The following is a 25,235-nucleotide window of genomic DNA, read 5'->3' as shown; positions in this document are numbered from 1 at the left end:
AGCATACATATGGTCGTCCAGCCAATAGACGATATCATAAAAACAATAGATAATATTATCCATCTTATAGAGGATATTATTTAACCAATAGAGAATATCAAAAACCAACTGGACTGACGAAACATTTAGTCAGTCCGAACTGACGTAATACTTTGTGAATACTTATTCAGTGATACCAACGAATGCAAAAATGTTTTGTTAGTATCGATATAATTCGTTGTTGGTATTCATCTAAATACAATGTAATACGGAGTACCAAAGAGTGTAATTAGAGTCATTCATAAATCTAACTATTAGAGGCTAAAAATTCCTCGTGTTTGAAAGACACGTAAACTCCATATAATTTTATATTTTTATGATAAAAGATAAATTTATTGTCTTGTGGTAAGTTAGTGCAAGACCTTCAAATCAATCTTAAATTTTCATGATATAGTTGGTGTTATGATAGAGGAAGTGTTTTGGAGACATTGCAATGAAAGTTAGATAGGACGTAAGGAGGCATTGCATCTAACCAACGTACCAAACCCTTCAACCATGCCAATTGCCAACAAAAAACATAAAAGTTAACATAACTATTTTGGGTCCATTTTAGTTTAATGGACCAACATTATTGTTGAAGGTAATAAGAAATTAGATCCACATATTATAAGGCATGAAAGTGACGACCCGATTGGATGATATGCGGACCCTCCCAACTACCCGTTTAAACGCCACGAGATTGCACGAGGTTAGTTTTCTTCAGTTTGTTTTACTCGCACCAAAATTGTTTTGGACTTGTTAAATTATTATGAACAAATGTCCACTATATAGAGTATCATTTTAGTAGTCTTGTAATAGAAACAAGAGGGCTAATTGTCTAATGTCCCTTTGATTTGGAAATTGAATTATAGGTGGAAAACCTCTCTTATACTTAATGTTCATCTTGTATATATAGTTGTATCTTGTATAGACTAACTAATGGTTTGACATTATTTATTTATTTATTTATTTCTTAAGAGAAAGTTTATAAATTACACTGATTTTTGTGCATTTGATGAAAACAAAATAGAAATATTTCAGTATATTTAAAATACTGTGATTTGTTAAGAAATGTGTATGTACCTTAGGCTGACTTAGTCAATATAATTATGTTTTTGTTTTTCTGTGCGGATAAGCCATTAGAGTTATTTTATATTACAAATGAAATGGAAGGATTTGTACCTACTATCTATCGTATACAAGTCACTAATCTTTATCACTAAGGGCCTGTTTTGATTGATTGAACTAAATATTTTATGAGAGAAGGAAGTAATAAGAAGTGAACTGAACTGAACTTATTAGAGCTTAACTGAAAATAAGCTGAAGAGAACAAGCCTTAAATCAAAACCTCATTAGTTGACTAGCTTATTACTCGTACTACCTTTGTTAACTCTTAGTTGCAATTGTGAGGTATTTTTTTTGTGAAATATAAAATATTGCATAGTTGCAACTAAAAGTTAACGGAGGTAGTAATATGATAGGAAGTTCAAAATACTACATTACAACAATAATTTAAAATTAAGAGGGTACTAATTAATAAGAAATTAGAAATACACACTACTACACTAGCAAATCCAAATTTGCAAACCCATAAGAGTTAAGACAAGTCAAAATAGTGGATGTTATACAAAATTTTGGTAACACTTGGCACGTTTAGAACCACCTACCACAAAACTCAAAATTGTGATCAATTTTAAAGCTCAACTTCCTCACTTGTAAATTAAGTCTTGGCACCATTCTCTTTCAACTTACAAGCACACAACTGCTGCTTCTTCACCCACCTCATCCTTTGCTCCCCCTTTTAACACCCCAAATTTTTTTTTTCTTAGACAAAATTAAAAGAAGAAGAGTTTGAGTTTTATCAACCAATCTGCAATGGCAGGAAATGGTGTATTTGCTGAAATAATTGAAGGGGAAGTTTATAAATATTATGCTGATGGTGAATGGAAAATTTCATCTTCTGGTAAATCAGTTTCCATCATTAATCCTACTACTAGAAAGACCCAATATAAAGTCCAAGGTAATCTTTATTTTGTGTAACTAGTATTAATTAGACCGTCTGATATAAGAATTTACGTACCCAGTTGATTAAACTGGGTGCGCATTACTATATGATTCTCTGATATTTATTTATTTAATAATGTGTTACACATATAGCATGCACACAAGAAGAGGTAAATAAGGTGATGGAAGCATCTAAAGTGGCACAAAAATCATGGGCAAAGACACCACTTTGGAAAAGAGCAGAGTTGTTGCATAAAGCAGCTGCCATTTTGAAAGAACATAAAATTCCAATTGCTGAATGTTTAGTCAAAGAGATTGCTAAGCCTGCTAAGGATGCTGTCACTGAAGTAATCAAATTTTTTCCCCTCTTCTTTTTTTTTTTTCCTGTTAATTGTACTTGCTAAACTTTGTTTAGTTACTTCTTAATTCATATAGTAATTGGGGTATTTTACAGTTTTTTTTTTTTTTTTTTTTGGTTAATTGTACTTGCTAAACTTTGATTAATTCATGGACTTCATAACATGGTTTTGAGAAAAACAGGGGAATGAATCCCTGAAAGAATAGTTTGGTGATATTCAAATGTGTACACTGTGGATAATGTGTCAAGTATAACATATGATTAATATAATAATAAGATTCAAATTATTTGTCTATTACTTAACTATCATTCTTAATTGAATATTGGGTAGACTTTTGCACAAAAGTGTCATTATTAAAATATTTCCTTAGAAATGTCATACAATTATATCTTCTGATGGCAAGATTTTTTAAAAAAAAGCAGCTTGATGTTACAATAAGTTATTGTGAGACCGTCTCATATAAGATTTTACCGTGTTCAAAGTCCCTAAATTTGTGCACAAAATGGTGTAAAATCAAGTGAGATCTTCTTAGACTATACCGAGTTAGTATACATTTCATTAGCAATTTACAAATTCTCTTTTACGTAGCATGATCAATATTTGTTTGATTTAGTATATGTGAACTTTTGTAGTTAATTTTTGGTTTCGGGTATTTTCTTGGCCAATAGGCTGTTAGGTCTGGAGATTTGGTGTCTTATTGTGCTGAAGAAGGGGTGAGAATTCTTGGTGAAGGAAAGTTCCTGGTTTCTGACAGTTTCCCTGGAAATGAGAGGACCAAGTATTGTTTAACATCCAAGGTAATATATAAGTTATTTCTATAGTTTTGTTGAATTTTTTATACTTGTCTTTGTATTGCTTATACTATGGATGTCATAAGCTCAAAGATTTAGATAGAAACTTAGAATTATGCATATCTTTATTCTTTTGCGTCTACCTTCATTTCTTGCTCTTATGTACTCCTTCCATCTGAAAATAATAGCCACATATTGTATATTATCTTAGCGTGCCTAGAATTAATGTGTCATAATTCTTATGATAGTATTGGTGTTTTAGAACTGTTGCAACTACCATAAAGGGGTTCTTAGTGAAATTGTGCCTTATGGTTAACTATGACGTGTTGGGACACTATGACTTTTAAATCGGATTGAACGGAAACATACACTCGTATTTTTTCAATATGAATTGAGCTTGATCATTTAAAAGTCTAGATTGTGGGGTTTATCTCATTAGGAACACATACAAAATACTATCATTTTGGATATGTTTTTCCTTAAGTTGTTTGTCTACTAGTAATGTGTTATATGTTGTCCAAGAAAAAAAAAAAAAAAAAAAAAAAATAGTGTTATGCATGTACTGTATGTTCACATCATTAGCTTCCTAAATTTATGGAAATGGATAGATCATTCACGGTAGGTGACAGAGTTTACTAGCCACTGGCTAATGGTCCCCTTTTTAAGATGTGGATAGCTAGCTAGCATCTGTATCTTTTGGCCATGGTTTGAACCACTCGAATGACAATTGAGAATGACAGTTGATATTGTAGAACCAACCTGTTAAATTTTGTGAAGCATATCGCTTTGCGACCCACCTTACACCAGCACTTGATTAATGAAAGATTACCACCTAAACTGTTAAACAGCTGATTTACTTAAAAGTATTGCTGCTTTATTGTCAAATTACTCCATGAATTAGTGACAAACAATAGAGAAACCTAAGCTATTTGTAATTTGACTTGATAGTCATCGCTGTAATTACTGTTTGTCTGTACACATGTTTATACTCAATTTTCCTATAGAAGTATAAGCTGCTAGACTTTTAACAATCACCACAGATAATGCTTTATTGCTCGCAACATAACTTATATCGATCAGTAAGCATCATATGTAATTACTGTTTGATTGCTTGCAACATAACTTACATCGATCAGTAAGCATCATATAATAACTACATGATTATTTAGTCATGAAAGTGATAGATTTTATGTCTGTCCATTGTTCGATTATCCTTGTTCATTTCATATAGATGTGTTCATTTGCAGATTCCACTTGGGGTTGTTTTAGCAATTCCACCCTTCAACTATCCTGTCAACCTTGCTGTCTCAAAAATTGCACCTGCACTTATTGCAGGAAATTCCCTCGTGCTAAAGCCTCCAACACAGGTATTAGACTTACAGAGAGTTACAGCTTCTGTTTGTTTTGCAATTTGAAAAAACAACGTTTAACATTGAGAGGGTTTCTCTTATGGTAGGGTGCTGTTTCTGCACTCCACATGATCCATTGCTTTCACTTGGCCGGCTTTCCTAAAGGACTTATAAGTTGTATCACCGGAAAAGGATCTGAAATTGGAGATTTCCTAACATTGCATCCAGGGGTTGACTGCATAAGGTGAGGACATATTCACTTAGTTGATTTTGAAACATCAGTTAGCTTAAAAACATACTGTTTTTTGAAAGGATGTTTACTCTATATCTATGTTTGTTGGACTTCAGCTTCACTGGAGGAGACACTGGGATTGCAATTTCAAAGAAGGCAGGAATGATCCCTCTTCAGATGGAACTTGGTGGAAAAGATGCTTGCATTGTACTTGAAGATGCCGATTTGGATCTTGTTGCTGCAAACATTATTAAAGGAGGCTTCTCTTACAGGTATAAACTTCTTTTCCAAGCTTGTTTATCTTATAGTTTCATAGTCAAGCATCTTCCTGTTGAAAGTGTATGTCGAATCTGCTTCTTTGAATATACTCTAATAATATTTGCTGTTTGACATAAACTCGACCTGTCCTTTTCGTGTTTAGTTTTAGATTCATGTAACAACTTTAATCCTTTCCTTTCTTCATTTCAGTGGGCAAAGATGTACAGCTGTTAAAGTTGTGCTAGTAATGGATTCTGTGGCTGATACTCTTGTCGAAAAAGTGAAAGCTAAAGTAGCCAAACTCACAGTTGGTCCTCCTGAGGAAAACTGTGATATAACTCCTGTTGTCACAGAGTCATCTGCAAATTTCATTGAAGGATTAGTCAAGGATGCCAAGGAGAAGGGAGCAACTTTCTGCCAAGAGTATAAAAGGGAGGGCAACCTCATTTGGCCCTTGCTATTGGACAATGTTCGTCCTGACATGAGGATTGCATGGGAGGAGCCTTTCGGCCCTGTCTTGCCAGTTATTAGGATAAACTCTATCGAAGAAGGGATCCACCATTGTAATGCTAGCAATTTCGGTCTCCAGGTATGATTAATCTCTCTGGTTTGTCCACTAAGTTTTACGGGGTAATTATGAACTCATGAAATGTTCTGAAATTTTCCTTCCTAGCCACAGACCACAGTGAGTTTAACGTTGGAATAATTTTTCGCACGTGACATGAAAAGTGCTTCTCTATTCCTCTATTGACATAAATCATGTTATGATTGATGCAGGGATGTATTTTCACAAAAGACATAAACAAGGCAATTCTAATTAGTGATGCAATGGAGACAGGAACAGTTCAGATCAATTCTGCGCCTGCTCGTGGACCAGATCACTTCCCCTTCCAGGTAAGCTTGTGGTGACATACTGAAGATCAGCTTGCTTGCAATAAGTAGTAACCATGCATATCAATATGGAGTATTAACTTAACAGATGAGTCATAAACTCATAATATGTAGTCTTTCTTCGTCTGATGCTTATGATTCTTATGTTATGCAGGGAATAAAGGACAGTGGAATTGGTTCCCAGGGGATAACCAACAGTATTAATATGATGACGAAAATTAAGAGCACTGTAATCAATTTGCCTACACCATCCTACACAATGGGCTGATTCGTCGATTTGTGTTAACATTGTGTAATGAATAAATCATTTCCCATAGATCTTATCCCTAAGTTATGTTTTACCTTTAAGAAGAGTATATCTTTGAAGGTTGAATATTAAAATGATGTAATATTATGTTCTTGGAAGCTACCACTTAGCTGCTTACAGTATGAAAGATAGAACTGTCATTATTTTCCCGTTAACAGTTTCTCCTCTTAATTTCGACTATGAACTTTGCCAATCAAAACGGAGGACGAACACAGAGATGGTGTTCAAACTGTTCAGCTTACCATTAAGACAAGTATTGTTGAGATTTATGTAATGATTTTTTTTTTTAAAAAAAAAAAAAAATTACAAGAAAATGTCAAAGCGGGAGTGCAAATATATGGGAAATACCGAAAACAAGATGAAAAGATCCATTTAAGAAATTGTATTTGCGTGTAAAGCCTAAAGCTCAATGACAAAAGCCATGAAAAAATAACTCTGTAATCTCCCTAAAGGGATACTGACTAGTGAGTTCACATTAAATCTATTTGTCCTATATCAGAGCTCAATCTACATTTCTCCAAAATAAAAAAATATATCGTGAACATGGTTATGGAATTGCAAAACTGAGGGCAAGAAGCTAGGGTTTACAATACCTTCAGAAGGCAATCAACAAATGATTGGTACAGCATACAGGACCTACCTACAAAAAATTTACTGTAAAAGACACACTATTGGCGATGAGAGTGCTTCCGACTGCTAAAAATTGCCTCTCCCTTCTCTCTGTTCCTCCTTCGGATCATTCTGAACGCAAATGAAAGTGCTCCAATAGTTGCCATGGCATATAACACTCTATAAGGAGCCAATGCCAGGCCTGACAAGAATGAAAAATACCCAGCAAGCAGGTAGGCAAAGCTCAATTTTACTTCAAGCCCACGTACACCAGGGATGGGGTAAACGAAGAAATTAAGTTCTGGATTTGAGTCACAAACACCATGAAGGATGACGCCAATGCAAAGAACTGAATCTAGAAACCAAGGGAAGCTCTGACCCATTCTTAATCTCTGCAAACAAAAGCAATGCCCCAATATTAAGACGTGCCTAGGTAAAGGTTCACAAGAGAACTCACATTTAAGCTTAGTTTGAGTGAAGTGTACTAAAATTGAAGCATGAATGACATCATTGGGAGTAAAAATGATAAAGTAGACTTAGACATGAGTGGGACTGAGAAGTGAAGGTTGCAACTTTCCTAACTTTTAGGAAGTCTTAAACTTATCTGAAGTCTAAAATTTCCTTAGAATATCCCTAACTAGTGAGGGTATTTTTGCTTAAGTTTTTTAATCTCAATTGAACTTATCGAAAACCATCTTCAAAAAAGTTAACGGAGAACACAGCAATAATCCAGAAATCTGGTAGGTAAAGGCATATACCCTAAACCTATTCCTTATGTTCAAAGAAAGTTATGACTCAAGATTGATAGGGTTCATATCCAGTCATACACAGTGCTAGAACATAATCCAATTGGGTATTTTATGTGGTGAAAAAATAATAAGCAACGACATTTACCAAAAAAAAGTCAAAGAACAAGAGTACAAGACATTGGCATTCATACCTGTAACCAGGCCACTAGAGAAGGAGCAAACATTAGCATTGCAAGAAAATGCAAAATTAGCATCCCATGTCTGTGGTGGAAGATTTCTAACTGTATGCTATCATAACTGTAAAGGGGTCCACCAGGAATGTTATGATTCTCTTCTAAAGGCAAACCACGTTTTGAGCGACGGTTTTGCTGAGAAGCATACTGTTCCGACCGATCATAGTCTTTATCTTTAGAGTTATATGATTCCTTTTTTTGTGTTCCTCTGCGATAGGATGCTGTCAAATAGCTGTCACAAAAAAAAAAATGAAAAACAAATCACTTTTTAGTATCTACATGACATTCCCCAAAGAGGAGGGCGGGAATGAGCCAGAAGAAGCATGCCACAATGCCAGGAAGGAAAGGATAACAATTCGTTCAAAGTAGGCCAGCCAAGTAACCAATTTTATCATTTTGTTTTAAAAAAAAAAATCTTCACTGAGAAATAATATAAAGGTCTACATTTCAAATAATATTAAGCTCACTGACTTGGTATCTCCCAGCATATAGACCATTGAATTAACAATAAAAGTTGTTTTAATTTAATTCTATGACTAAATTTTGTTTCAAGATGTCCTGACCCTAATAAATTTAGTTAAACACTGGCATTTAAAAACAGGGTGATCTTTCCCAAAAAATGACTTGATATTCAACTTGCAAGGATTACCTGCACAATGCACTATGGCAGCATAAACAATGTGATATCAGCAGTAATGATAAGCCCAAAGCTGGATGAACAAAGCACACCAAAATGGTTGCTACCAAAGCCATCATGAGTACTGGATTAGATCTAATAACTCTCACCACCTGTCCACAGCAAATTAGGCCAGACAAACATTTTCTATTAGTAGATGAGTAAGAAAACAAAAGGCAAGAAGATTTTTAGGTTGTATTTAAGATTATATCAGAAGAGCAACTGGTATGTGTCAAAGTCACTACCTTAAATGAAAAGATCCTGGAAACAGGGTTGAAAAACTTTTGGAGACAGACCAAACAAAAGTTCCCTTCCCATACTTGCCACCTGTCATATAATGTGCAAGAAGACTATAATATGACAAAATAGTGATACTTTAGTACTAATAATGATAGTAGTAGTATACAGATCGAAGATAAATTAACGTTACATCAGTAGTATAAAGAGGTAGGATGACAGTCAGTTACAGAAGGAAACGCAAGATAAAGATTATTGACAGCTCTCTTCAGCCTTTTTAATTTTATTAAGGAAATACATAACTACCACTCAATTATATTTCAGTAATGTATAAGTTTGTACAGAGCCCATAATTTTTTTATTTTCTACTGTCTTCACATACAATCAGGAGTTCAGGACTGCTTTAAGGTTTCAATTTCTTTTTGCTATGCTGAGCTTCAATTTTCTGCATTTGAGCATTCAGTATTTGTCTAACTCAAGTACGTATACAAAATTATGGAAGACTGCAAAGCTTGAAAAGAATATTATAACACTATACTTCTATTTTATTTTATTTTATTTTTTACTTGCAACACTTTGACTTATACACTCTTCATTATACTCCAATTTGACTACAGGAAACTTATAGTCATGTAAGATATTGTTAGATGTTAGTGATTAAAATAATGCATTGGCAAGCGTGATTTGAAAAGTGTTGCAGGTAGAAACAAAAACAGAGGAAGTATTGTTTGTCAAGCCCTATGGTTCAGTAAATCACAGTCTCTGACAAACTTTTACTTTCATTTAGAGGATAACTATGTATCAGAAACCTTTCACAAATCAGGAAATATTTTACTCTGCGGATACGAATTGTAAATTCTAAAAATTCTCAATCCTCATGCATGAACTTGCACAGAACAAGTGCACAGAAATTGTAAAGAGGCATTCAAGCAAAAATGGCATCAGTTCCAATCAAGCACAGCCTGCACAACTGCCATTGCATGTTCGGAGACATGGCAAGTACTAGTCAGGCACAAAAAGTAGCAAGCGAGCAAAACATTTTATAATTGGGAAGGAGGGACTATCCAAAGCAAGGCAAAAGAAGAATACAGTTGTGGCATATAAACAAGTTGTTATTTATCCAAAAAAAACATTAAGTGTATGAAGGAGGAAAATTGAGTCAACTGACCTTTTCCTGAAGAAAACATGAGCAACGGCACTGACATGGAAAACCAACTGTGAGACTAAAACAACAATAATGATGAGGCCATTCGCAAACATGTAACAGGCAAGTGATACAACAAGGAAGCTTGAGACTGATGGAATGGGATGAAACTGAAGGACAGAGAGCACCAGAGGGGTCAACAGAGGCACTACAGTCACTAATAGAAATGGGGTAAACAGCTTCATATTACACCCAACAGCAGTTAGCATTGATGGTATAGGCAAATCACGCTCCCAGGCATGTGCTTGCCTCATGAGAGCAAAAAAGACTACGGCAATAGCAAGACCAACTACCTGCAACAGCAACCACATATCATATGAATTTGGGAAATCAAGAAATCCAATACTGACTAGGCATCTTTGTTATGCTTTGAATTAAACATGCAGCTTTGATACATTATTCAAAAGCAAAGCTTAGCAAATCTTAAAACGTAGCCCACATAGGCAAATCTGCCTATAAGTACAAGTTTGACAATTAATTTTTTAAAAACTGAAGTTGCACTATAATCAGGCATTAGTCATTTAGATTGTATCAAAGAAATCGGGGGATCTCATAGCAGGCCACAGAAGACAGTGAATGATGTCAACTGATAAAAGGTGATACAGCATATGTTAAAATATTTCTCTAGATTATGGAACCAAACAGCTGATAAGGAAACCACGTTCAATTACAAAAGGCACCATATATTACATATCGGTGATTTGACCTAGTCAAAAAAATAAAAGTACTAACTCCACATTTGATATCTGCGTTCAAATATCAAAATTCTGGTGAGAAGGAAAAGAAAAAGAAAAAAAAAAAAAAAAAAAAAAAAAAAAAACCTACTACAATAGTAGAAGAATAACTTAAGAAACCTTTGCTATAAATTACCCTCTAATGATTTTGTGAATTAGTGATAGAATAGATAAATCAAAAGTTGCCTGTTCTTGTAACATATAAAACATAGATAGTCTGTGACCAATAAGAGAAGTTGGGGGAGTTGGATTGTTGATCTTTAGATAAGATAGATTTTCAAACCAATCAACACATTGCAATTTTCTGATAATGTTCACCATGGAACCAAGGTATGAGTAACTTTCCAGTTGTAAACACAAATTTTATCTGCAAATCCTTGCTGCCACACCAGACTTTGATACAATTACCAAATTTCTAACAATAGAACATTTATTAAGATTCTTTACAAAATCAGATCTAGAGTTAAATGAACATGCTCTTTTGGTGAGTGACACATAGCAAAACTTGAGGCAAACAATATTGATACTTAGATCATAGAGCACAACTCATCACCTTAGAGCAGTATAGAAGCAGAAATCTGCTTGCAGCAGCAGTGATAGAAACAGAAAAGCTAGCTTTGTAAGCACAGTGAGGATCGACCTGTAGACAGAATCAATGGAAGTTAATGGATTAAATGAGTAGTCATGTACTCCATACTGAATAAATACTAAGAGTAGATACAATGAATATACTGATGATAAGTCAATAACTAGTTAAGAAAAGAATGATGTACCAGTAACAGGACAGTAGTTTTGTCTGATCCCTGGGCTGAATTCCAGAGTGCTGGTGCAGAGTCTACGATGACTGTTTCAGAATTCAGATTTGGGTATACATGAAGACCAGATGTCCTATCCCAAGCAAAGGCCACAGCTGGAAAGCATCGCATCTTGCAAAGCCCTAATGACATAGCAATAAGCAATAATAAATTAAAACAAATTGATGCAAAGCAATTAAATAGTCATGTGAAAGAGAGTGAAACACAATGTCAAAAGGCCAGATAAAAAGATACTGAAATAATTAACTTCACGGAAGAAATATGTTGATTTTTTTTTTTTGTTTACTGTTACATGGCTCTTGCACTGCCAGCTACAACTATCACTATATCACCTTTAAAATATATTCTCCTTCCATCCGCAAATAATTATTTCTATTATAATGTAATTTATACTTACAATGTGATAACTAGACAGGTAGTATAATACTGGAAAGTTTACAACCTTGATGTCTGAGTAATTGTCAATTAAAGGCACTTGGGTATAAAAAGAGGAACTAGGAGTACTCAGCACTATACAAGCCCAAGATATACACGATTTTTTATAATTAATTGCAACCCTAAAAGAACTGAGCGTCCATTCTGTTATGTCTTAAAGAAGCTGAATCTTACAACAGTTAAATTCCAGCTAATTAAAATGAAATAATAAAAAAGATAATTAAGCAAAACACTTTTAGATATTTAGATCTGCAGGAAAGGCACATCAATTCTTAGAATGCTTAGCATTTCATAGCAGGAAAAACGTGTCTTTTTTACATGGATAGTGAAAGCAGATTCAGCAAAGAACAAGAGAAACTTCAGCATAATTGTAAAAGTCAACTTATTTCATCCCAATAACAATGCATCTTTTCAGCTTTAGAAAGAGAATACAGTGATCATCATTCATCAAGTTGTCTTACTGGAGTATATGAAATTCAAGCCAAGAAGCCAAGAAGTAGGAACCCTCTAAGTTACTATCTATAGCATCTTATCATCATGGAATCCAAACTAAGGTTTAGGAAAGAAAAACCAGAGGCTATGCTTAAACATTTTTAGCAAATCTCCAATAGTGGGTACCAGGAAACAAAAGGAATCTGTAATGTATCAAGATTCCAGAATAAGATTAGCTAATTAAAATCTAAAAATATCATATGAAATTCTACTACACACAAACAAATAGAAACTGAGCACTTACGGCTGTTTTCAACATCATCATCCTCTTGAGCTGAAAATCCAGAATTTTTTATTCCACAACCACTTGTTTTTAGAGAAATCGTGACAGGTAACAGGCCTAAACTGATGGTAAAAGAAAGATTAAGAGCTATAGGATGATCCTCCTTGAACAATATCTCCTGCAGAGTCAGTAATTTAGCATATTAAAAATTAATAATGAATGTAGATTTTTGACAAATGCAAAATTAGAGAAAGCTTACATTACGCAAAATGGCAGACAGAAGTAATGAGAACCGAGAAAATTCCTTAACTCCCTCCCCTGGGTTGAAGAATTGTCCAACAGCCATTGAAGCTGCCGGTGGAGGTCTCCCAGATACCGTCTACATACAGAAGTTTGAGCAGATCAGTTGTAAAGTTGACATGATAGGGTAATACAGAATAAAATTAGTCTAGTGAGGTCTAAGACAATACCGGCCGAGGAGCAACTGAAATTGTTATGAATCTAAATCCCTGCATAGCTTCAGGCCTTAACCAAAATACAGCAGATGGAGGAGGCTGTTCTGTCTGACTCCCTGGTTCAATCTGATAGTAATGGCCATAAAAAAATCCAGAGATGTCAGTATGTTTAAATTACAATGAAGATTTATCGACAAGGGAACTATATCTTTTATATACAAGCTTATTTGAATAATAGAAGGATGATTTGCCTCCACATACTTCAATAAAAATCACAATGATTACTGAAAGTAAGAAATCTCAGCATAAAACAATTTAATGATTGAAGTCAACCGTTGACCATAAAAATTATACTACCTCCAATTCTGAATGTTCTTTTATTATGTTAATGTATGCACACAAATTAAAGCAATCAAAGATAAGGTGTTGACATAGTAAAAAGGTATGTGGGTGTAAGAAAAAGGTGGATTAAGTTGAATGAGAAAAGGTGAAAATATTGTGGAGTAAGAGAGGTAACATGGTAATAGGGAGTTGTCAAAAAAGGCATTAGTAAAATTGTCAAGAACTTTTTAAAACTGACAAAAATGGAAAGAGTTAAGGCCTTGCAATATATTCAACCAGATAACTTTGAGGATAACACCGGAAGTATCAGATTAGTACCTGCCTTGGTGCTGGTCCTGATGGAATTTGTGCCGTTGTTGATGTTACCTCCACTATTCTTTTGCCAAGAGGCAAGTCAGATGAAGAGTTTCCCTTTTCTGGCCAGAGATGAACTCTGATCCCATAACATGGGGAAAGATTTGTAACCAATACAAAATGGCTTTTCCCATTTGAGCCCTACAGACATGAATAAACTATTACAACTGATATAGAGCATTCAAGAATACCAAAGAATGAATGCAAGCAGCCAAGTGGCATAACTCAAACCATTGCAATTGTTTGCAGCTATGGACTTTCAAATCATTGTACCATAATTTTAAACTCCTAAGATTCAATTTATAGCCATGATTCCATGAACAGATTTTTAGACACCCTAAAAAGATGAAAAAAAAATTTTGATAGCAATTCTTTGATTCCTTTCCATGTTTTCAGACAAATAATCACCACATAGATGGCACTATGAAAATAGAGTTAGGGTTTGTTTGTTTCAACCCATCTTCTCTTATTCCTCAAATTAAGTTTAGACAAAATTAGTTCTAACACAGTGAAAGGTAACTTTGAAGTTTTGATATTCAGACAAAAGAAGTTGCTCCATAAAAAACCCAGACTAACCAGCTTCTGAATATCCAACCAACGTCTCTTTCCATCCATTGCTAAAACAGTGACTGTGGGCGTCTGAATATAAAGATCCTTCTCAAGATTGTCCATATCCCATAAGACATTTTTAGGACAAGAACCTGCAATATGAATTTTGATCAGAGAGATAATCACCTTTAGTTCAACTATATGAGACTGAAAGCTCATATATTTTCCAAACTATCATTGACCTTGCCTTTACATAGATGACATGGTAAAATGTTAAAATTCTACTATACTAGCCTAACGTTATTGAGGGGGGGAAAAAAAGCACAAATAGTTTTCTCTAGCTACAATCAATCAATCAATCAATCAATCAAAGCCTTAATCCCATAAGTGGGGTCGGCTAACATGAACCGAAAAAAAAAAGCACAAATAGTTTTCTCTAACGACAGACAACAGAAAAAAAAAAAGAAAAAAAAAAGCACAAATAGTTTTCTCTAATTACAGTCCTAAATCTAGAAAAACATTAGCCTTTTGAGTATAAAGAAACAGCATTCCTGTTCAATCATTATTTGTCATACATCTTTAAATAGAGTCATGGCATCATAGGTCGACACAAGCCCATCGTCAAAAAATTTACCAGATATGCAACTGCCTTTGTAGTACTGTACCATAAAACAAGGTGACTCGTATAATTGCAGAAAAAAAAAAAAAATTTAATTCACAAATCAGCATTTGCAGTTAGGAGTGTGATGAAAATACCAAGATAATTCCTTTCATCACCACCAATGGCCAAAACTCTTTGTCGAAGGCCACCATAAAGCATCTTTGTAAAAACCGCCAATCTTTTTTGTCTATCAGTGAATGGATTTCCTGTTTCTGAATCCACCAAACTAAGAAGTGTATGTGACACCTGTATTGAAAGTAAGAAAAATCACAACTCTGAACAAAAGATTTGTGCTATAAAGTATAAACTCTGCTGGTGGGAGACTTCAAATCCTTACTTGGACAACAAGTTGATTGCACCATAAAATTGCCTGGTGTTCCATTGACAACCACACATTCTTCATTTCTGTACTGCTGATCATAAAGCCATGGGTGGGAGGAACAATGCCATCAAGAGTTTCTAAATTCGACCGCACCTTTAGACAGGGTGAAAGGAGTTAGAACGCACATCACCTAGACAGCATATGCATATAGTTAAAGCACTCAGTAACCAGAGGCGCTGCAAACAAAAAGGATGAATACATACTCAGGATCCTAAGAAATGAGCATCTAACCAACAAGCTATAATCAGCAACTTTTCAGTCAAAAATCAAAGTCTCACCCGTTTTTTTTTTTTTCTTTTTTTTTTCTGGTAAACATAGAGCTAATTATATAGATGACTGTCAATCCTGTTTCCCAATATGAAGTACAAGATTATCTTAGTGCTTTTAAAAGTTGATTCATTAAACTAGGAATCTAATTTCATACAAGAGATCTAGCTGGTGACATAAAATTAGAAAATTTTAGGCTTCACCGTCGCCATCCTAATAGTAGAATGCACATGTGGCCAAAAGGAATCAGTGACACGATCGCAAAAAATCTAGACTTGATCAATATTCAAAAGACTAGAAATGCTGTACAGTACAGTTCCAAAATATATTAATTCTACTAGTTAGCTCATCAAATGTTTGATAAGTTGGTTATTTTATTTTTATCAAAACGATCCGCCAATAAAATATGCTACCACTACCAAAATCTTTGTCTAGTGACTTTCAATACTACTTCGATCATTTCCAAGATGCACAGTAAAAAGGAAATTATTCCCTCTCACAGTGTAAACCTCCTTACCATTTAAATAATACATCAAATATTCAAATTGTATATCCCAGATTCCTAGAGGATTAGTTATCAGTCTATGCATATATTATAGTGCATCTGAAAGCTCTCAGTATTGGTACTTTATCACTATTACTTGATTATAAAAAAGTCAAGTTGATAAACTAATGAAACAAATAATATAACATACTTCATCTATTGTATTTGTCCTCTTCTAAGAGAAGGGGGGTGGTGTTTACCAAAAGGTGAGAAAACATTGCAGTCGTGTCACTCTTTATCTAAAAACAAATATTAAATCAGGAAAATATATCATGGTAGGTAATACAAAAACCATCTGACTGACACCGTCACGAGGCAAGTTGGAAAAGAGCTTACTACAGACGACAGTGAAAATAAAACCAAGAGAACAATTGAGATATGTCAATACCAATAGCCAAATTTAAGATGTGAAGTAAGACATAAAGGAACCTGATAATCATTGATTCCTCCAGAAATTGAGATCACAACAACATGAGAGAGTGTAGGACGTGATGCATAACTGCGAGCATGAGAACCTTGCATATGATATCCTTCTCGCCATTTCTGATTTATGGACGTGTAGTAATAGCCCAGAGATGGCTGCAATGCCACAGGAGGTGACCTGCATCAAGTAAAGCTCATTTGATTAACTTTTTCAAATGCTATACCATTCAGTGAAAGCAACCCACTAACTCCCCAGTCCACTCCATAAAAGAAAATAACGAAATGATATAGGTACTCACTGGTGCGGACTTGAAAGTGTAACAATTGTTTCAACAGCTGATTTCCGTAAATTTGGGTGAACAGTGGCAGCTCTAGCAACAAAACCACCCATGGAATGACCAACTAATATAACATTTTTAGGCAATTTTTCAGAAACAGCAGCACCTTCCTTAGTTCTAGCATCAGAAGACTCTTTATATTGATCCAATATCTGGTAGCACATCAAGCAAACAGAAGATTCTGGTAAAAGAAAAGACAGAAACTAAGAAATGCAAAAAAATATAAGGGAAAAAAACAAGATCGTCAATTACAGGGAATCAAAAACATGTACATAATCATAAACAAGCTGATGACTCCATACCCGATGAATTGCATATACAACGTATTCTGTATGTTCTTCAAGGATCTGACCATCCATAGCGGAATGTTCACCTTCCAAATCCACAGCAAACCAGTCCAGCTTAGAAGCATATTGATTGGGTAGAGAAAATTTAGCTGCACCAATGTCCAGCCCTTCATCCTCTTCCTCTGGACCCAAAGAAGCCTCTTGATAATAACTACGTTCAGGTGGCCCTGAGGTGTATGCCCAATGAGACTCTTTTGCGATTGAGCGCACCTACGAGGAGCAAAGCAACAAAAGATAAATAGAAACTCTGACAAAGGAATCACGCCAAAGTCTACTATTCTCTGCTTTTGCAAACACTCCATTCAAAACAGAAGCAGGACTGCAGGAACAGCACACTGAGTACTAAAAACAGTTTCATAGTTGCTGCAACTCTGCAAGTACATAGTTGGCATGAAACCTTAAAGCATTATTACTTTGAGAGTTCATAACCTCGAATCACATATATTTCCACCTCTGTATAAATTTGTCTGTCCCAAATCATAGGATCATACCTATCTCTCTTCCTAGCTCTATAGCTTTCAGATTTTTAAGTATAAGATCATAGATACTAGTTTCACATCATCTGTCAATGCACAAGTTATGATTTCCTCCGAAAAATCTAACCAATTGTGACAACACTTATGGACTTATGGTCTATTCTTGATGCAAATTTTTTGAGACGCATACTTCCCATGGACACATATACTCCTCGTATTAGCTCGTTCGGAGTCAGATTACTCCACTCTAACCTCATTCTGTTCACTATGCATCAAATTTATAATACATCTAACCTCATTGCTCCTACAAGCAAACTTAAATATTCCAGCTAATCAAAATTATATGCTAACTTCACCGCAAACGCCGAATGTCAAATCCAAATAAACCAGACTCTGATTCAAGATTCAAATCCGAGTTAACATTAGGTTTATTCAGCAATCTTTTACCAATTTCGAATCCTAATCCCTAATTTTCTTGATTTTGTTTTTTTCTTTTGGAGAATGCCTAAAATAATTTCCGATAAAATAAAACCGAATCATAACTAATAATAGCAACAAAATTTTACCAAAAATACTGTAAATAACATCATAATCCAGTAATACAAGCTAAACGAATTTATTACTATCTAAAGCAACTACAAAAACGAAGAAATCCAAACTTAAAAATGGAATACCTGCTTATAACTACCGCCATTGCCAGGCACAAACAACACAGGAACACCATTAAGCTGCTTAAGATGCTGATCAAAATCAATCTTCTTCCATCCTTCATGATACAAATACAATCCATACTTATTCGACGACAAATTCTTCGGCGCCGAAATCGGAATATACATCGGATACATGTAAGTCATAGCACAACCATTGTGAATTGGCTTTAACAAGCCGAATAATCCAATTACACTGATTATCAATGTGATTGCGATCAATCCAACAATTTTAAGCTTCGATTTTGCAGTTTCCATTGCCAGCATTCTGTTGTTCTTGATCAAATCGGTTGGAATTTCAACGCATTTTGCAGCTGAAGATGAGAGATCCGATTGACTTCAAATTGATCGATTTTTGTAGTAGAATTGTGATGATCGATTGAGTTGGATTTGATGAAGGAGTTTTGCAGATCAAATGGGAGAGAGAAAGAGAGTTGGATGGTATGGCTACTGCAGCTGAATTTTGATGGAGTTTGAAATGTTTAAAATGAGGTGACGAAGGCGAACTGAATGATGAAGAGAATGTGAAAGAAAATGGGAAATTGAAGTTAGTTGAATTTGGGTTGATTCCTTTTACTACGAGTACTTATTAATTTCTATGCGATTATTAACTACCCACTCTTTGAATTTACGAAATGCGAATTATAAGTAAATAAGTACTCCGTAATACATAGTGATTTTTATATAAAATGCTCGAAAATAGCTAATTTTCTCATGTATATTGTATGATGTGGAGTACATTTTTACAAAACTTCCCCATGAATTATCCACGATAATCAAAATTTGACCTTTCACCAAAAAAAAAAAAAAAAAAAAAAAAAAACTAAATTAGATCTTTTTAAATTATAAAAGGATATAATCCCATTAAAAAAAATAAATAAGGATACAAAACTACTAAGGGCCTGTTCACATTTACTTAATTTCAGTTTAGTTTAGTTTAGTTCAGCTCTAATCAGTTTAGTTCAGTTCCAATCAGTTCAGTTCAGCTCCAATCAGTTCAGTTCAGTTCAGTTCAGCTCAGTTTAGTAAATGTGAACAGGCCCTAATTCCCAATTAGTGGTTTTATAAATACACATACACCAACAATTAATTTAGTATTCTTACTCTTAAGAAATCACTAATTGAGTAAAACCGCTTAAATTAGCATCTCAAAAAGAATGAAATAAGCGATTTTAGTGTGGACCGGTAGGAAAATAATTTGTGCGGATGTGGACAGTATGCCTGAAATATTGAGAAAATGTAGCATATTATGTAATTTAATTATTTTTGAGCAATTTATATGGAAATCACCCAATAATATATGAAGTTTTCTATCTTTTTTGTTTCTTTTAATTTGATACTATGGTTTTTTTTTTTTTTTTTTTGAGGAATTACCAAATGTCGTTTGAGATTACTTTTTTACCAAGTTGTAGCATTGGTTAATTTTCTTTTAACAAATTGTTAGAGGGGTTGTATATTTTTATTTTCTCTTGTCACTATATCTCATTTATTTATTTATTTATTTTTGTACCAATTTGGTCAATTGATTTTATTTCGTACTTTTTAAATAAATTAAAAATAAAAGAAATGGTATTATGGGACAGAAGGATTGATATGTGTTTTTTTCAACCTAAAAAAATGATTAAAATAAATGTCGAGAAATATTATGTGGAGCGATATAACTTGAGAATTAACCAATAACTTAGATCACAATGAAGGCCATTCATTTTCAATTTCAATGGAAAATTTTAATTTAAGTTTTAATCTTCAACCTTAAATAGACAATGAACAACCTCATTGCTATTTCAACAACTAACACAAGAACACTCACACACTTAAAACACACTAATTTAACATCAAAGTTAATGAAGGTTCCCCTGCCTTAGCTTCCCAAAAAAAAAAAAAAAAAAAAAAAAAAAAAAAAAAAAAAAAAAAAAAAAAAAACTAATTTAACATCAACATTGAAATAAAAAACATATAGCTTAGACACACATTTATTCCTCTACTATGTAGCTCACTTACATCATAACAAAGGCACACATTTATTCCTCTAATTCACTGGAGCTATCTTCTAATTCACTGTCGTAAAAATCCATATAAGGCAATTCCTTCTTTACAACACGTTGCAAAACACCTTGAATACGACGTGACAAAGAAGTCTGTAGAAGCTTCCTCAATGTTTCGTATATATTATATAACTTGTCTCCGTATCCAACATCCTGACAATCAGCATCACTAGCAGAAACCTCAACAACCAACAGTTCTAAGGCACTTGCATTATTCAATAAATACATTAACAAAAGCATTGCCTCAAGGTCATATTCTAGCCCCTTAAGGCAGATAGTTATCTCTTTGACACGTTGCAACGAGCACGGAGGTGGGATACTTAAAGGAATTGATCTCGGAGTTGTAGATATTAAACTCAATGAACACATTACTTCCAATATCTCATCAATTGAGCTCATCCTTATAGTTAGTTTCTCAACATTGGGAGCATGATTAAGAAAACGCAGCAACGTTTTCCAACAAGTATGAGATGTTTTCGTAAATTCAAGATGCCTTAAATTATGAAATATTGGCAATTGAATATCACCATTCAAGCCATTTAAAGCGATTATGATAGTAAAACACAACATAAGAGCCTTAACACCACGAAATGCCCAAAATAGCTCTGTGCCTCTACTCATTCGACCTTGGGAATAAGTCAAGCTTGCACTTTGTAACTCTCTTGGTTCACGGACAAACCTAAACTCCGAGTGACTTACATCTGAAGCTTCAAACACCTTCAAATTAGGGGCATCAATATCTACGTGAATGGTCCCAACTTTTCCCCTCTCATTGCGTGTATGAATACACAATGACTTTAAATTTGATGACGAAACAACCACATGAATGTCTCTACCCCCATCCATATTATCAAAATCTTCATCAAAATTCCCAGACAATCTTAAATCTTCAAGACGAGGGCAAGAATTAAACAGATTGGCCAACAAGTTTTCGTGATTATCGTTAAGATGACTCATGTTAATAATCTTTAGATTAGGAACACTAATTTCATCTGGCAAAGTAATTATATCAAGTTGTATGCCCAAAATGAGAGATACCAATGACTTGCATTGGAAGAGACAAGGTGGTAATGTGGTTGAAATTTTACCATCACTAGTAATATCTCCGATAAATTGAACCTCAATAGTCTGCACTTTTCGAGTGCAGAAAAATTGAAGCCACGAGGTGATATCTGTTCCTAAAGTTATAAGGTAATTCTCTTGACTTGTGTAGCGATTATATAAGGAGTGAGAATAACCAAACTCGGAGGCTTGGTACGGGTGGTCATCGAGAAGGAGTACAAAGGTTTTGATTTCAGGGGATAAAAGTTGAGGTAAAACATGATTAATGATAGAAGATGCATTAAAAGCCTTACTAGTTGATTCGTCGAAGCGAAAAGCGGTGATGAAGGTCCAAAGGCGACACCATCTCTTTGATAACACACCGGTAATGACAGCAAATTTGATAGGAAGGAGTGAGAGAATAACGATGAGAATTGCAGTTGGAAGTGAACTCAATCTGTCTTCATCGCCTTGAAGTCTAGAACATTTTTGGTATGTAGAATCCATGGAAGGTTGTAATTTGATTTTGTATGGAAGGAGTTTTGGTGGGTTTGCTAGTTTGATAAAGTGAGCAATTTCTAGGAAAATTTAATTTAGCTATTTGCAAAACAAGACAAATGGATTGGCTTATGGAATGAACATTGTAATTTAAAACTTTGGATCATCATATATATATATATACATATATAAAATTAAAGGTTATTAATTGAGGAGAATCACATCAGATTTTTCTTTTTTCGTAAATAATGGCAATGAATCCGTTAAAAGTGAATGACACCTCGTATGAAACAGAAAAAATAAATAAAAAAAATAAAAAAAAAATCACATGAGATCTCCTACATAGATACTGTAACCGTCAGTCTTTTAAGAAATCGAATTCACATTATAAGGTTGTCTTATTAGTAGGGATGCATGCCACGAGTTCGAATCCTAATTAGGTGAAGCTTTCACACATGTATCACCTTGCCTATTTTCCACATTATTGTTCGATATATTATCACATGTATGTCACCCACATTGACCCGTTATTGGTAATTTGGAAATAAATTTGTGTGGACTGAGTTATGGTCTGGATAAAGATGGCTATTAAACTACCCAACGAAAATTGGGACGAGATATGTATCAAAGGGATGTGATTCTTATACCTTCATATTGAATATGACTAGTAAAAGGGATTTTTCAGATTGGTCATGGGTCATACTACCTAGCTTTTGTTTCAAAATAGTTGCATCACTACATTTAGATTTGAGCATAAGGACAAATCCAATCCAAAATAAAATTTATGTTTTAATTTTTTTTAATTCAGTTCAATTAGAAATTCTTATCAAATTCAGTCCGAAGTAAAAATTAGTTATTTGGAAATGATTTAAAATTCTAAATTAAAATGCAATGCAATTTTTAGGGCCTAAATGACACATAATCCAATAAAAAAAATTTATATGAAAATGTAATTACAAAAAAAAAAAAAAAAAAAAAAAAAGGGTTGTTCATAGAATCTCAATACAAGCCTTGAAAACCTTTTTTTAATACTTGATTTTTTTTAATATTTTTTTTTTATGAGTTATCATTTTTGTGAATTTGTACTTTTAAAAAAAAATTTAGCAGCTATATCTTTATGATGGATAAATTTGAATTTCATCGTCTATTGACGGCGGAAATTTCCAATTTTCATCCGTGAATCTTATTTTTTCTCTTACTAAGCTTTTTGCAAAATATCCTCGATCTAAAAGTAAAAATATAAAACTTTTAACAAGATTGGATTTGATTTAGGGCATGTTCTGATTGACAGAACTGAGCTGAACTGAACTTAACTAAACTGAACTGAATTGAATATTTTATGAGAGAAGGATATTGAGATAAGAACTGAACTTATTGGAGCTGAACTGAAGATATTGGAGCTGAATCAAACTGAATTGAATATTTTATGGGAGAAGGATATTAAGATAAGAATTGAACTGAATTGAACTTATTGGAGCTGAACTGAAAATAAGCTGAAAAGAACATACCCTGAACTTAATAAAAGCCATGCTATCATTCCCTAACCCCTCCCGTGGACACTACCGCATTAGGCACCCCCATATCTTATCGAGTACCCAAAGAAAAAAAAAACTATTATTCCCTACTTAAAAACACTACTCCCTCCGTCTCTTTATTAAAGTCCACTTTCAATCATTTATTATTCACATAATAGAGAGAAAGTGAACATTAATAAAGAGACGGAGGGAGTATTTAAAAACAAAAAAAAGTCTAGAACCCTCTAAAATTTCAAATCTTCCCAATTCCCGGCAAAACCCCAAATTAGCTCAAACTTTCTTCAGATCCAACAAAAGCCTGCTTAAGGTGATTTTCACTCAAATTTTCAATCAAATTCAAAGTTTTATTTGCTCATATTTAATTATTTACGATCCGTTGCTAATTTCATTATTCTGTGATCCTTAATCTTCGACTGCGCTTTTTAGGGTTCCAGAAATTCGTCCGAAAATGGTGGAAGGAATGGATACCATGGTTGTAACACTCACTAAATACTATGGAACTGAGAGAACGATGTTGATAAATTTGATATCTCTCGCCGGTGCCAATTATGTCGGTAGAATGTCATCATCTACGACGCATTTGGTCAGTAATTCTTTTCTTTTATTTGCCCTAATTTGGTATAGAATTTTGGGTTTTAGCTTCAAATTTGGCTGATTTTGAACATTTGTGGTGGGAAATTCGTATTTTTTTTTGGAATTATGAGGTTATTTGGGTTTCAATTGTAGTTTAGTGTGAAATTCAGGGGTTGCTACATGTTTATGATTTTTTTTTTTTTTCATGAATGTTTGGATTTATTTACTTCAGATGTCCTGTAGAATTAATAGGATTTGAGCAATGAATAAGATTTTTCAGCTGAAAGTTGCATTAAAAACGAGGAAAATTTATACTTTGTAGTAAGCATATGGATTTGCATGAGAATGAGGTATTTGATAGAGGAGGAAGATTTTTCTGGATGACTATACGGAATTATCACTTTTGGTTCATGTAGCCGACCTGCTTATGGGATTAAGGCTTTGATTGATTGAGTAGATGTCATGTAGGGAATTATCATTTACACACACACATCTAGATTTTAGGATGGTTTGTGTGTAAATGACAAGAATGATCTACAAAGTTTAGCAATTCGCTGTTAGCTCGCCACTCCTTTTCAGGAAAAGCAATACCAACATATACCTGGATTATCAGGTGTAAGAGTTTGTGGTGGAAATTGTAGGGAGCAGTGGATGTATGGAAGCATGTCAAGACCGTGTTGGAATTCTTGATGTAGGGAGCAAGTAATTGTTTTGACTTTTGAGGTCCAGCTGCTAATTAGTGACAAATACTTTGTGTATGTGAACGAAGATATGTTGTATAGTATGCTTGTAATTATTGTTTATAAGGAGGCTCTGTGACTTTACAAAGAAAGCTACTAATCTACTATGTCACTTGCTCTATTTAACAGAATTAAGTTTAGCAATTTGTTCACTTTTTTCTACCCTTTCAAGTTATCCTTTAATTTATTCCATTCTCATAATATGCCAATTAAGAAAAGCTATCTTTTTGAATAGATTTGTTGGAAGTTTAAAGGGAAGAAGTATGAATATGCGAAGAAGTTTGGGACTCATATCATCAACCATCAGTGGCTTGAAGACTGCATTAAGGAAGGGAAGTGTAT

At 34.0% G+C, this 25,235-nt stretch overlaps 3 protein-coding genes across 3 annotated transcripts; 1 reads left to right on the top strand and 2 right to left on the bottom strand.

Annotated features, from left to right (window-relative positions):
* Window positions 1–1,729: 1,729 nt before the first annotated feature.
* Window positions 1,730–6,364, top strand: LOC145594785 (NADP-dependent glyceraldehyde-3-phosphate dehydrogenase). Its single transcript, XM_081651119.1, has 9 exons — window positions 1,730–2,038; window positions 2,176–2,369; window positions 3,050–3,178; window positions 4,420–4,539; window positions 4,629–4,765; window positions 4,870–5,025; window positions 5,222–5,600; window positions 5,789–5,905; window positions 6,057–6,364. The coding sequence occupies exons 1-9, from the start codon at window positions 1,894–1,896 to the stop codon at window positions 6,168–6,170; spliced, it is 1,491 nt and encodes a 496-aa protein (XP_081507245.1). The 5' UTR covers window positions 1,730–1,893; the 3' UTR covers window positions 6,171–6,364.
* Window positions 6,365–6,561: 197 nt separating this feature from the next.
* On the bottom strand, window positions 6,562–18,953 carry LOC145594784 (uncharacterized). The gene is made up of 18 exons (XM_081651118.1): window positions 18,429–18,953; window positions 17,234–17,488; window positions 16,893–17,083; window positions 16,600–16,771; window positions 15,315–15,452; window positions 15,073–15,223; window positions 14,344–14,468; window positions 13,732–13,908; window positions 13,087–13,197; window positions 12,876–12,995; window positions 12,638–12,794; window positions 11,425–11,588; window positions 11,205–11,291; window positions 9,882–10,210; window positions 8,722–8,803; window positions 8,450–8,589; window positions 7,759–8,032; window positions 6,562–7,210 (listed from the first exon to the last, which is right to left on the bottom strand). Exons 1-18 carry the CDS (start codon window positions 18,726–18,728, stop codon window positions 6,878–6,880), a joined length of 3,306 nt encoding a protein of 1,101 aa, XP_081507244.1. The 5' UTR covers window positions 18,729–18,953; the 3' UTR covers window positions 6,562–6,877.
* A 1,529-nt stretch (window positions 18,954–20,482) lies between these two features.
* LOC145596034 (F-box/LRR-repeat protein At1g06630-like) lies at window positions 20,483–22,054 on the bottom strand. The gene has a single exon (XM_081652469.1). The coding sequence runs from the start codon at window positions 22,052–22,054 to the stop codon at window positions 20,483–20,485; it is 1,572 nt and encodes a 523-aa protein (XP_081508595.1).
* Between the last annotated feature and the right edge of the window lie 3,181 nt (window positions 22,055–25,235).

Source organism: Chenopodium album, chromosome 19 (assembly GCF_948465745.1).
Source record: "Chenopodium album chromosome 19, dcCheAlbu1.1, whole genome shotgun sequence".
Lineage (NCBI taxonomy): Eukaryota > Viridiplantae > Streptophyta > Magnoliopsida > Caryophyllales > Amaranthaceae > Chenopodium > Chenopodium album.
This window is presented reverse-complemented; position numbering and strand designations above follow the sequence as displayed.

Excerpts from the sequence above, each read along its gene's own strand:
- LOC145594785 (XM_081651119.1), top strand. The coding sequence starts at position 1,894 with ATGGCAGGAAATGGTGTATTTGCTGAAATAATTGAAGGGGAAGTTTAT. Across the intron at positions 3,179-4,419 it reads AGTATTGTTTAACATCCAAG|ATTCCACTTGGGGTTGTTTT; the intron begins GTAATATATAAG and ends GTTCATTTGCAG. Across the intron at positions 4,540-4,628 it reads TGCTAAAGCCTCCAACACAG|GGTGCTGTTTCTGCACTCCA; the intron begins GTATTAGACTTA and ends CTCTTATGGTAG.
- LOC145594784 (XM_081651118.1), bottom strand. The coding sequence starts at position 18,728 with ATGCTGGCAATGGAAACTGCAAAATCGAAGCTTAAAATTGTTGGATTG. Across the intron at positions 15,224-15,314 it reads GCAATCAACTTGTTGTCCAA|GTGTCACATACACTTCTTAG; the intron begins GTAAGGATTTGA and ends CTTTCAATACAG. Across the intron at positions 8,804-9,881 it reads CATGTTTTCTTCAGGAAAAG|GTGGCAAGTATGGGAAGGGA; the intron begins GTCAGTTGACTC and ends ATTATATGACAG.
- LOC145596034 (XM_081652469.1), bottom strand. The coding sequence starts at position 22,054 with ATGGATTCTACATACCAAAAATGTTCTAGACTTCAAGGCGATGAAGAC.